The 13436-nt window shown below is 38.2% G+C and overlaps 1 protein-coding gene across 1 annotated transcript in view; it reads left to right on the forward strand.

Moving 5' to 3' along the window:
* Nucleotides 1–13436, forward strand: part of CLPB (caseinolytic mitochondrial matrix peptidase chaperone subunit B) — a 2847862-nt gene that overhangs the window by 1213907 nt on the left and 1620519 nt on the right. The window contains exon 6 of the mRNA XM_044073023.1: nucleotides 5880–5977. Within this exon, the coding sequence (XP_043928958.1) occupies nucleotides 5880–5977 (98 nt within the window). The remainder of the gene's footprint in view (nucleotides 1–5879; nucleotides 5978–13436) is intronic.

Here is a 13436-nt window from a genome sequence, read left to right on the forward strand (position 1 = left end):
ACCCAGATCCTCCCAACTCAGTCCCCTTCCCTCCAATGCAGCCATTACTTGTCTTTTTCTCCCCAGTTGCCATAAACAATGTTCAGAACTCTGTGTGCATGCTATTTTATTCTTTACTTATACAATTATTACAGATATTTGGATTTCATTTACAACTTTATTTCATATTTTATAGCACAAACACTGATAGGCATTTGTTAAACAAAGCAGTAGTCTTACAATGAAAACAGACGTAGCATTAAAACTTCTCTACCTTTGAAACACATTCATTGAAATAGCATTGAAACCCACATTCAAAGAAAATGCATCTGGCCAGTGGCAGGTTAAGTTAACCTTTGGGCTGTTTTCAAATCATGAGCCCCTTACACACATTTTTAGGACCATGCAAATGTTCTTTGATTCACCTTCCTGATTGTATTAATTATAATATATAATAATTGAATTATATCCTATTGTAATACAGCACCACTTGTTAGTGTGTTTTAAATTTTTAGTTTTGAACATTTTTCCAGTAAGCAATGAAACAAAACATGAACCAGTAATGACAAACTGCCTAATTCAGAACATCTGAACCATAAAAGACCACACAAACTTCTGTCATTACAATCCACCAATATCAGTCAATATAGACAATCTCTGCAGAAGTAAAAGTCATCTGAATAATTCCACATTAAAGAGATCTGAATCTAATGAAGTGGTTGTTGCTAGAAAACAACTTTATATTTCAGTGTGTCATCTACAAATTCGGTGCCTACTGCCCTTAAAGAATAAAGTGCCTATGTTACATTAAAAAAGTGGTTAGCTGATATATTGCAATAGGGAATGGGTGGCAAGCTGAAAAACAGGTTCATAGTTACTAGGGATCTCATCCAAAGGAGGGCATGCTCAGGACTGCAGCAACCTACCCCCTTAAAATACAAATTGGCATGCTGTTGGAGCAGAACCTACAGCCCTCTACATCCAGATGCAAGTATGCTACCTGCTATGCTATTGACAATGCTTTAAAATTCTACACCACAGTAGTGATGCCATTTGCTAAACCTAACAGTTGCACATTTTAAGCAGACTTAGCATGAGCAGCAGTAAACTTTTCATCCCTTGAAGCTCACAATTCCTTGAAAGTGCACTTGAAAATAATTTCCACCTACTAACTCAAAGTAGGGCATTTCACTATCTCTTGCTCTCTCTCTCTCACACACACACACACACACACACACACACACACACACACACAGTTTGCCATACATCTCAGTCTCTTAGCACAAGAAATCTGGGCAAAGCCTCTTATAATGTTGGGGACAAAGGCCCAAAAATAGGGACACATTTATAAATTTACTAGAATAACAGGATCTGTGTTGCATTTTTTAAAGGATATGAAGTCTGAAACTCAATTACGTCATTATTTTGTAGCTTTAATCCTTAGATCATCACAGTGATTTGTCAAAAAAAAAAAAAAGATTTTTTATGAGCAGCAGACCAAAAATATAAGGCAACTATCTGGTCATTCTGTGAAAATCTGTACAGTTGAGAGTTATCACACACACACACACACCTCCTTAGAAAGTGGATAGAACAAGGTTTGCATTCATATGCATTTTTTGAAGATATGAAGTCTAAAACTCAAATGTTTGCCGTTATTTTCTGACTTCAGTCCTCAATGATTTGCCAGAAAAAACAATTTTATGTGAAAAACCTGAAATATGAGGCAAAAATCTGGATAATTGGTAGGTATGACCCCCCCCCCTTACTTACACACAAACACACACGCATACATCCTTACCTCCCACTTACAAACACACACACACAGACCTACCTACTTCTTACACTCTCTCACACACACACACACACACACACACACACCTACCTACTACTTACACTCACACACACAGACCTACCTACTTACACACACACACACACACACACACACACACACACACACACACACACACACACACACACACCCCTACCTTTACCTACCTACTTCTTACATAGATGCATATACACCCCTACCTACCTACTTCTTACATCCACACACCTTACCCATTTCTTACACACACACACCTCTAACACCTAAACACACACACCTACCGCTCACTTGCACCTTTGTCCACAGTCCAAACGTCTTCTGGAATTCATATTCCGTGCGGGTGCGGAAGATGAAGACATAAATCATCGGTCACACAGATGCAGAAGTCTCTGTGCGACTGGACACAAAGGGCATTCTTAAAGCATACCCTTAAAAAAATATTGTATTTTTTTTTAATTAAAAGAAAATTAATCTCCCAGCCATCCATTTCTGGGGGGGGTGCAAGTGCACCCCCTTACACCTGCCTGCGGGCACCCATGCTTGATGCTCTCATAGGACTTGACTCATCCAGAAGGAAGGAGTTGACAATCCAAAGCTCTTAATGGCAGGTTATAAGTGAAGCATCAAAAGGACTGTAAATGTAGTCACCCAAAAATGTGTATGTCCTTGGCTCATTCTGACCAGGAAGAGCAGATATGACCAGGATCTGTGTAACTGCAGAAGCAAGTACACAAGTTTTAATGTACATCAAGAAGGGCATGCCTGCTCAAAGATAAAATTAAACTGGGGAGCCATCATACTCTGTACCAGTCAGATGTCACATTTAAGGAAACAGTGGTTGTTTATTTAGCTCCCCTCTGCACTTGAACCCAGCAGCTCTACTCTTCTGAATTGTGAAAAGATTGTGTATCCAATCTTTTGTGCTTTTCAGAGAGTTTAGCCTCTTCAAGGTACAAGAAGATTGCATGTTTCTTTGCAAGTTATAGTGTAGCAGATCACAGATAACTTTCAGGTGCTGGAGCTTGTAAGCTAGGCTCTGCCCCTACCCTTCCTCGCCATAATTTTTGGCCAAAGTCAGAACTCGGTGACCAGTACACAAACAATCAGTTATGAGTAGAATCAGAAGTGTTAAGTCATTATATGGAAAGACTTGGAAGAATCAGTTCACTGGCATATCTCACATTGTCACTGCATGGTTGTGTACCCTCTTTCTCACTCCAGAGCCTGTAGGGGAGACGAGAGCATATTGAACTCATCCATCCATCCACTGCTTCTCCTGTGGAGGATTGTAGTGGTAACAATCTAAGCAGTATAAGCTATACAGCCCTATCTTCAGCTGATTTTCTGGGATGTCTTAACCATTCCCAGGTGAGCTGAGAGATGTAATCCCTCCACCATGCCATCAGTCTCCCTCAAGAAATCCTCACATTACACAATACCTGTTATACTTTCCATGTGTGGTGGCCAGGGAGCATTCCCCCAAGATGCCCAGATTACTTCAACTGATTTCTTTCAATACAGAGGAGCAGTGGCCTTTCTCCGAAATACTCCTAGATTGACAAACTCATCACTGTATCACAGAGTGACCACAGCTATTCATCATTGTATCATAGAAAATTATCACAGCTGTCCTTTGTTTAAACCATTGGGTCCTTTGATAGCTGCCATAGCAAGTGCTGAACACCTACTAGCACAGATCCTTTTGGGCTCACCGTGAGCAGTTCAAAGGGTGGGACTCATGTGTTACCAGTCAAGTGTTAGTATGATTCTTTTTAAAGGAGTTTAATACTGTAGGGTACATATCTTTACATAAGAATCTTCTCTAACCCGTAGTTTCTGTTTCCAGGCCATCATTACTTTTATGCCAAAGCATTGTTGGCAGAAACCTGAATATCTGTGTACTGATATGGCAAGAACATATTTGTACAGTCATTTGGGCTCATCAGGATTTAATTTGGCTAATATTAGGCAGACAGGTTCTTCTGTCCCTTATTGGAGTGGTAATTCTGTGACAGAGATTATACTTGTCAGGATGCTGTGATTAGGATTTTGAACTCACCTAGCAACAGCAATATACACCATGATTGTTGAGTATTAATTGCATAGTTGACACTACCTAGGTGTTGTGAAATAATCATAAGTAAAAGTAAGAGTGAAGCTTGGAATTCTATCTAGAAGTTGGCTACATTGAGATCTGTGGACTCCACCCAAGAGCCTATATTATTTTTTTTATAGTTCATGAATTTGTCATATGCTATAAAAATAATAAAAATTAAAAGAGAGAAAAAGAAGCTGAAATCCTTCCTTGTTGTAAGAGTCCATTTTTTTCACCATCAGTGTTTATCATGGTGAATTCTCGGCTAAGATGGCAGGCACTTGCATGGTGTCTTCCAAGTTGTTATAGTGTAGTGCATATGTCAGAGAGAGAGAGAGTATAAAAAGTTGTAATGAATGGGCAACAGTATGAAAAAAAATTTGCAGATTGCTGACTTTGAGTATTGTCCAGTGCATGTCGCTTATCTAGTTAAATTGCATTGCTTACATAGGCAGCAGCATGGTATCAAAATGGCAAAAAATTAGCAAGCATAAGCTAGACCCACAGCAATGTGAGAAGCAACAGAGGGGCCAATTTAAATAAAGAACACTATTAAAGTAACCACGTTTTCTTCAGATATAAGTACAAAAAAAAGTTAAACAATTTTGCATGTACTACACTTTGAACTGAAAAAGGACGCAGATAGATTATATGGAAACAACCTTGATAACATGTAAACATTTCTTTTTCCTGCCTTCATTTCTCTGCAGACTAAAAAAAAATACCAAAAATTGGGGACATTTTAATTATTGTAAAAAATAGTTGCTATTATCAGTGTCTGCTTGAAAAGTATACTTTAAGGTATGTTCAATTAATTATGTCCTTTCAAGTTTCAGTTTTTGAGTCATAATTATTCATACCGTATGAAGTATAGTTTCCTTGTAAACATTGTTACTGTAGCTATTACCCATATTATCAGATATAAACGTTACAGTATAACAAGGTTATTATGCTGTACTTTTGCATTTACATAATAAAAGAGAGAACACGTAGTTGTAACTTTCTTATAATTACTGATGTTACCTCACATGTTTCACTTATAGCCATATTTAGAATAGGGAGTAGTTGCTGTTCTCTTATTGCCTGAATTGTTTTATGTTATTTCCTCGCTGGAAAGCATTTGCTCAGTTCAAATTCAAATGTATTAAAGTGCTAATAAAACTAAGTAGTGTTACAGCAGCAAAAAAAAAAACCTGTTTAAAACACTATAGGCAGATAGTTCTGACTGTGAATTAGAAGCAAGTAGTAAATAGCTGGGGACTAGGTTCAGAATAATACATATGAAAGATAGGTCCTAAGCTGTTAATTGCTAATAGCAGAAAGTAAAACTGTGTGGTACATTTTAGCAGGTTGGGCTTATTTACAGTGCACAGCAGTATTTAAAGGATGAATGTACCCATTCTGTAGTTTAGATTGCTTATTAAGTTAACTGTAACAACTTGCAGTAATATCTTAAGATATGTATGTAACAAGCACTGCTTAAAAAGCTGATACTTATTTTTTGGTCAGATTTCTTTATGTTAATTTTTTAATGTGTGATAAAAGCAAAAAATAACTAAATAAATAATAAGAAGTAACTGATCTGCCAGGTAAAAGTGGATACCTTTTAATGTGCAGTTTGTTTAGTATTGGAGAGTAGTAGCAGGGGTATTTGTTTTGAATGGAACAATCTCAGTTTGCACATTTTGATGCCCCCGGTCATGACCACTATGTTACTACATTTATGGTGTGACCTGTGTTATGACCTCTGCATTTGTTTAAAACTCTTTCCTGCTAGGCTGTCCAAGCACTTATTACCATTGACACATTTCTTATGTTTGTTGCTGGCTTTGTGCTTTGCCTTTTTGAATCATGATATCATGCTGTTGTAGGTTATGAGAGGGCAGGGAGTGGGAAGGTAAGCTCTTAGCTTGACCTTTGAAGTGTTGCCGGTAAGAAGTTTGGCCTAACTGAACCTTGACCCTGTCTTTTATTCAGGTGCCAGCCCCCTGCAACGAAATGAAATGGGGCACACGCCAGTGGATTATGCCCGTGAGGGAGAGGTCATGAAACTCCTGAAGGAGTGGGAGACAAAGGTAGGTCAAGACTGCCCACATAGAAATAGCCTGCAGAGTTTCGTCTGCCTTGTCTTAACAATAAGAGGGATGTTGGCTTGAAGCAGACCTATGGTAAGCCTAGATGCAGTGTGCCTTCATAAAATATATATGGCAAAAATATTGTTTTGGATTCGCTACTTTTCTATCTCAGCAGGCCTTTTTATTATCTTGGGAGGGTCCTTAATTTGCACATAATGTTATTAACTTAGTTTTTGAAGTGTATTTTTTCTCATGACTAATGCCCGTTGTTCGGCAATGACGTTTGTATTCTGCAGTTTTGCTTTGACACGGATTATTATCTGTGACTGATACAAGTCAAGATAGCTTAAGTTTGCAAGTGCCACTTAACATCTTGGTTTAATTTATCATCACTTGCTATGTTTGATGAAAAGGTTAACACAGATGACTTCCAGGGCAATGGGAGATATTATTTAAAAATACTGCTGGAAAGCATGACTTAAATTAATATTGCTTTGCTTAAATCACAACAGTCAAATGTTGATGTGTGTAATTATTCTACAAAGTTAAAATTTTTAACTTTCTGCGTTTCAGTGTTTTTGTGAACAACTTATTTTTATATCTATTAATAGCCAAATGTCTATGTTTTTATTTGTAGGATGTAATATGGAGCCATGACAGTCCTTTACTCTGATATTGTTGTAACTGCAGCTGTGTCCCTTAAGCTTTGTAAGCAGTGTTATCTTATCAAATATGTTGCAGTCACTTGCAAAAAGAGCAGAATATAGTAAGTAAAGTTTCTAGTAGTGACACTGCAGAGCAGTATGAGGGAGTTTAGACTTGACATCTGATGTCTGTGCCATTGTTCAGCTGAGATCCAAACTGCCTATTTTTTTGTATCTGTTTTTGCCCCCCCACCCCCCACCCCCAAAAAAAAAAAAACTCCCGCAACTATCAAGCCTTCATCTTCTACTGGGTCTTTTGTTCCTTCCATCTGCCTTTTTCTTAGTAATTGATGTAGATGTTAAAGAGTCTGTGATACTTGTTTCATGATAACTAGAGGACTTTCTTTGTCTTTGCCAGACTTCCTTCACTCATGACAAATACACACACTGGTTTGGAGTGAAAAAGGTCAATTGGATTACTTTGCTGACCTGGTTACCAAATACATAAGAAGGAAAATAATGAAATTCTAGCAGAGTTTTCTTTTTTAAAGTTCAGAAATAGTGCTTAATAAATACAGTAATTAATGCTCTAGTTTCTCTGTTAAATTTAAAATCTTTTAGATTTCACCATGTGAAGGCACAGACTTTGTAATTACCGCATATATAGATAGATATCCAGTGACTGATCAGTAATATGGCCTAACAATATGTGCCGAGCTAACGCATTTTCATTTTATTCATTTTCATATTGCATCTACACCAATATCAGCATGTCATAACAGATGAGCTGAAAATGAAGCAAGTAATATCACTTGAAATACGTTCATGTGGATCCTGAGCACTGCAACCTATGACAGTTCTTCCCCAAGTTCATAAGATGACCTAAACACAGTGGATTTGTAAAGCCCTTGTTCTTTGTACTTTAGTGAAAAAAATGTAAGCACTTAGCTGTCTTGCTTTCTTGGTTTTAACACATGTATTTGGCCTCAGAGCTGTTATCCAGAATTCACAAATATTCTTTTGGTGGCTGGTGCTCCTACACTGGGCTACATGACTAAAGTTTAGCATATTAGTAATCAGCACTCAGAATTGCACTCACTAAGTTGTCGTTTGTCTTTCGGCTTTTCCTGGTTAGGGGTCGCCGCAGCGGAACTCCAGTCCGCTAATGATTGGCATTAGAGTTTTACGGTGCCAATGTGCCAGCTCAACGCCCAACCTTCAACAAAGGTACACCCATTCATGCATGTCTTTTGAATGCCACTCGACCACGGGGAGTACATGCAGATTCCACACAGAAGGCACTCCAGTCGAGATTCGAATGGGAGAACCTCTTGCTGTGAGGCAACAACGCTACTGCTGCACCACTGCGGCAACCAGAATTGCACTGACTAAGTACTGAACTAAAAAGAAAATATCAACTGTTTACTGTTAAAAACATTTTGCAAGACCATTTGCTGCCACACATCTCCTAGTGCAGGAAGGCTTCACCTCCCATGCCTATTGCTGCTTAAACTTATTAACTCTAGTCACTCTTTATCATGGAAAAGTTTATTCTTTGAGATACCACATTCTCAGTCTTTAAACAAAAAGAAATGACGCATTTTGATCACACTGAGTGTGTGTGTGTCTATTTCGGCTTTTCCCAGTTAGGGGCCGCCACAGCGGAACTCTGGTCCGCTAATGATTGGCAGTAGATTTTTACGTACTGGCTTGCCAGGCCTAATGCACAACCTTCAATGAAGGAATGCCCATTCACGCATGTCGCTACAAAGAAGACGCTCTAACTGAGAATCGAACGGGCAACGTCTAACTGTGAGGTGACAACGCTACCGCAGCACCACCACCAGTGTTTTGATGACACTGAGTGTCAGTTGCATATGACTTGCACTACAGCCTGGCACTCCATACACTGCCTTCCTTGAGATCAGGCCAGACTGTTAAGTGTACCATTGCCATGGAGTAAAGTGGTTTTCTATGATGACTGATTTTTTTTGTAAATAATTTTCATATGAATCCTGGCATCACTTTCAACCATCATTCTTGCTTTTTAGCAATGTAGTCTTCATGTAACTATTTTGATGTGGTATTTCCTTTGTACCTTTCCAGTTTGTAATGTCACCTTATTCTGCACTTTTTTCAGAGATGTTGTAATGGCACTGAATCCTGTTTTGTCAAGTTCATTCTCTTTCTTTTTTGTATTAGTTTATATTCAACTTTGTTGAGAATATTTCTGTAATGATTTTTTTCTTTTTTCGTCACTGTTGTTACTCACTTTTTGTGTCTTATTGTTATCTTCTACAGAGGAATAGTTATACATTGTTTTCACTGGATGATCATACTACTTTGTAGTACTTTAGGTATTTGATGCCTTTGATATTACAACATATTTATGATCCTTTTGCCATTATTTCACTAGGATCACCCATTGTGCTGATTTTCTGTTTCGCTTGCTTTCTTCAGTAAATCAGGTGTCTTCCTTTTCTTTTCAGTTACCTGCTAAAAAAAAAAATAGAACATAAAAAATGTGCCATCATTTGACTCAATTTTTCTGTTGTGTGATAACCGATTTATTCTCTGTGATCTTTTCTGCAATTACTTTTGTTCATGTTTAACTTCTAAACTTAACATAACTGAATGCCATTATGACCTAAGAAGTATATCCCTCCAGTGGAATCACCAACTTTATATGACAACAATTTACTTTTAACACTCAAGTGATCCTCCTAGTTGGAACTCAGCACTCATAAATGTATGCAGTGAACCCCACTGCTCCTTTTCCAAAAATGCTGTTTTTATTACCTAGAAGGATCTACCACATGCAGCTGCTTTTCTCATAATTTCATCCTGATCTTCTCTTTGAATCCTAACCTGTACTCCATTCTCTGCTTACACTTAGTTGAACTTTCTGTTATCACTCTTATTAGTGTGCAGCCTTATTCCATCTACTGTTGATATATTATACCAGTTTCAGTGCTCGTTCTCTTTACTTCATCTCTGACTTCGTAAACTGCATTAACTTTTGGTCTTCTGCTGATGACCAACATAAAAGTTTTCAGAAGTGTGAATTCTTGTGAATACATCTGTATGTGGCCTGAAAGCGTAATACTTATAATAAATTGTAAATATTCTACCTTTGTTCATAGGTTCATAGGTAGGTACTAGGCTATTGGCCCAAGGGCCTACATAAGCCTAGCCAACAAGGTTCCCTGTCTTACGCCACCCAAGAAAGTTATTTTCCTGTCTCACTGTCGAGCAGAGACACTTGTGACTGTTTTGTCGCATTGTGGCCTGTGTCTTGGCTGAAAATGGTCATCATGTCTGACTTTCAAGCTACCTAGTTAACAAATGGAATCAGTGAATGAATGAATACAGAGAATTATGATTGAATGCTGATCATAATGAGCATATTTTGCAATCGAGACATGGATGCCAAGAAATAATCGTAGCATCCATGTCAGGAACACATAATATGTAGTTATGGTTGGAGATCTGATCACAATTCTTTGTAGTGCATGGAGATTTATATACTCTGTGTGCTACTAGTCAAAAATAAGATTAAAAAATAAATAAATGTGAAGTGTTGGGTCAGCTTTTAAAGCTGGTAAAGCTATGGGGATGTGGTTGACGTCCTTGCGTAGAAGTTGTAATCAAAGTACTGTGTGTACTTTAGCTGACAGTAGGCAGAAACAGGAGTTGAAACAAAGTCATTTCATGCCCTGCTGCTGCTGTTTTTCTGGTCAGCGCTGTCTGCTTTTAGTGCAGTCCCGAATCTAACAACGCCTGTGGGGTGCTTTACAGCTGTTAAGCATCCCTCTAATCATTGTTAAGGTCGGATCTCACACTATAGCACCACTGAACCAAGATACAATTTAGCTGTTTTTCGGAGTGGAATCAAGGCTGTCCATGCACTACAAATAAATAATTTATGGTTTTGCTGTCTTTTTACAGCCATTGTCTAAAGCAACAAAAAGTCATTCTGCAGAAAACCAATACTGTAATTAATTCAAGCCTGTAGTACCTTTTTTTTGTATACTTCCAGTTAATACACATAGTGCCTTATACTGTCAAGACTTTTTTTGGGTCTGGCTTCTTTAACTAAGTGACTTACCAGCTAATAATAGGCAATATTGGAATTGGCAAGGAGTTTTTAACAAAATGGCCTGAAGATTGTTAATCTAGGATATCTTGCAGTACAGAAGGTAATAAGTGTTTTCCACGTATTACTCATTTTTTTCATATATGTTCTTATTTTTTTAACTAAAAGACCTACATGCTGTTGAGGCATATGATGTGAAATGCCATGTTGGGAGACAGAAAAATTCATTGTCAGTGTCTCTGGAAATATTGCTAGTTGTCTGTTAGTAATTATGAAAACAGGCAGTATTTATGTATATACTTAATACATTAAAACAAGTGAATAGGCAGTATTTCCATATATTCTTAATACATTAACAACAAGTGCCGTATAAACTATTGCGTGGCATCAGGTGAAAAATTAGATATTGCTGAAACTGTAATTGATATTTGCACTGTAAGTTGCACAGCTTGAGAGATATTCAACATTATATATGCTGCTAATTGTACAATTAAGCATATGTTTTAATATTTCTGTAAATGTATCAGTAAACATGCACATAGAGAGGAATTTGTTGCTGTCATGTGAAAGCTTAAGTCTGGTTAATAAAAGTGTTCTAAAAGTATGTCTGGTTTGTACATTTTCCAAGATATGACAATTTATTTGTGAAAGTTTAGCAAAAAATACAGTTCTAGATTTATGTACATTATAATTTAGTATTTATGGAAAGATTGTAAATGCACTGATTATCACTGAAAAGAATATTGCTATTTGTATTGTTTTTATTGTTCACAAATTGTTTGTTTATATTGTTTTTTAAGTTGATTTTTTTTTCAGAAAAAGCTCCAGAGTTCTAGATGCGTTTAGGCTGCTAGAGGTGTCACATTCCACACCACACAGACCTTTGTAAAACCTAAAGAAGAAAGAGGGGAGTTATTCAAAAGGATTTTCATTGCCACTGGCTAGCGTTACATATCAAAGATGTAGAGTGACATAGCCCATTGCTGCTTATATGTGTAGTAGAACTGGCATTGTGCCAGCATTCTGAGAAAAGGGAGATGTAGTAAATTAGAGCTACTATGTGTCATATGTCTGAAGAGTAACAATGTGGCTGCACTTCAAGCAGGCACATGACCATTGTGACGAGAGCAGTAAGGTGATGTAGTGGAAACTGTGCACTTCACGTACAAAATGACGTGCCTCATACAGCCACTTGGGTACTGTGAGCAGGCCACAAAGGGCCAGCACAGTAAAAAGCTATCATTATGTAAATGGAGAAGAAAGGGGGGGAATAGATAAGAAGGATTAGCAAGCAGTGGAACACACAAGGGTAAATTTAAGGCAATATAGGTTTTGAGGAGGAGAGAAGGTAATTATTTTTTTTTTTGCAACCAGGTGCCCATTTTCTGTTTTGTAAGAAAAGGGTAGATGGGGAATATAAGAAGGAGCCTGTGAGGGAAGGATAGATGGGGCAGTGGAGGCAGACAAACATAAAATGCAGACAAAGAAGGACCGTATTAGTATGACCAAAAAGGTGAGGACATTAGTGGATGGGCACAGACATACAAATGGCGGACAGTTGGTGATGTGAAGACTTGGGCTACAAACAATGTATGGGGAATTACACACTTAGAAAAGAGCATATGCAAGCATCAGTCACCTCTGAGACTAACATCATGGGCAGATTTTGCTTATTATAATGGCCCTACTATCTGGGCAGATCAGTCACACAACTATGTTAGCTGCACCCGGAGGAACTCCATGGTTCAAGTATGGATTCCAACTGCCAGTGCAACTCAGTGATGTTAAACTACTGTATGTGATACGTGGTCTCAAGTGGGACCCCTCCAGGCCACTGTCCAAAGAGGAGCCACTGTTATTTCCTAAGAGCTGGCCAACAGGTTACCTTCAACACTGTGACCTTTATCTCCCTGCTGAGAGGCAAGCCTGGTGACTGCTGGGGACCCTACATCAGATGTACCAGTCGGCACACCAGTCCACATCTTGTAACACAACTAGACCTATTGAAGGGCACAACAATTACAAAAGGAGAAAAAAAACACATTAGTACATATGTTTGTTAAAATGGAATTACAGCCATGAGTATGATATACATATCCCACCACCTGGACAGTCTCTCAGACCTGTAGAAGCAGACCTCCCTGTTAAATTCTGTTTTCTTCCACTGTAAACGAAAGTAAGGACAAATCAGTATCCGTGATCCTGCCAAAAGGAGGCAGAAAAAAAACAATTGTATTTTTTAATATAAATGGTTGGCAAACTCTCTAAGCCATGTTTTCCACTGGCAGAGTAAGTGAAGGTATTGCCTATGTAAATCACCATAGCAATGCTGCATTGCCGACCAGAGCAGGTTTATACCAGTGGCATCATTCACTGCCCTGGTAATCCATTTGTAGCCATCTACTTCATGTAATTAGTTGGTATAATGACGCAGTAGATGTTTTGGTTAGCCCCACTGCAGCAGATACAAAAGGATCTTACTTTCCTGGCCGCATCTGACAGGAGCCCTATTGATCCCAGCACCTGATGAGATCATGTCCATACTGTCAAAGGTACTTACTAGTCTATTGACCCTGAAGGATCTTTCTTTAGAAGCCTAGCCATGCATTCCAATTAAGTTATTTAACCCTTGTAATTTAAATATGAATAACCCAGAGGAAGCAGACTATTTACAGGTTACTCCTTTCGATAAGGGACAAGGGTGCTACTCCAGGGATGA

This window comes from Protopterus annectens, chromosome 5.part1 (assembly GCF_019279795.1).
Source record: "Protopterus annectens isolate FY-2018-M chromosome 5.part1, PAN1.0, whole genome shotgun sequence".
NCBI lineage: Eukaryota > Metazoa > Chordata > Ceratodontiformes > Protopteridae > Protopterus > Protopterus annectens.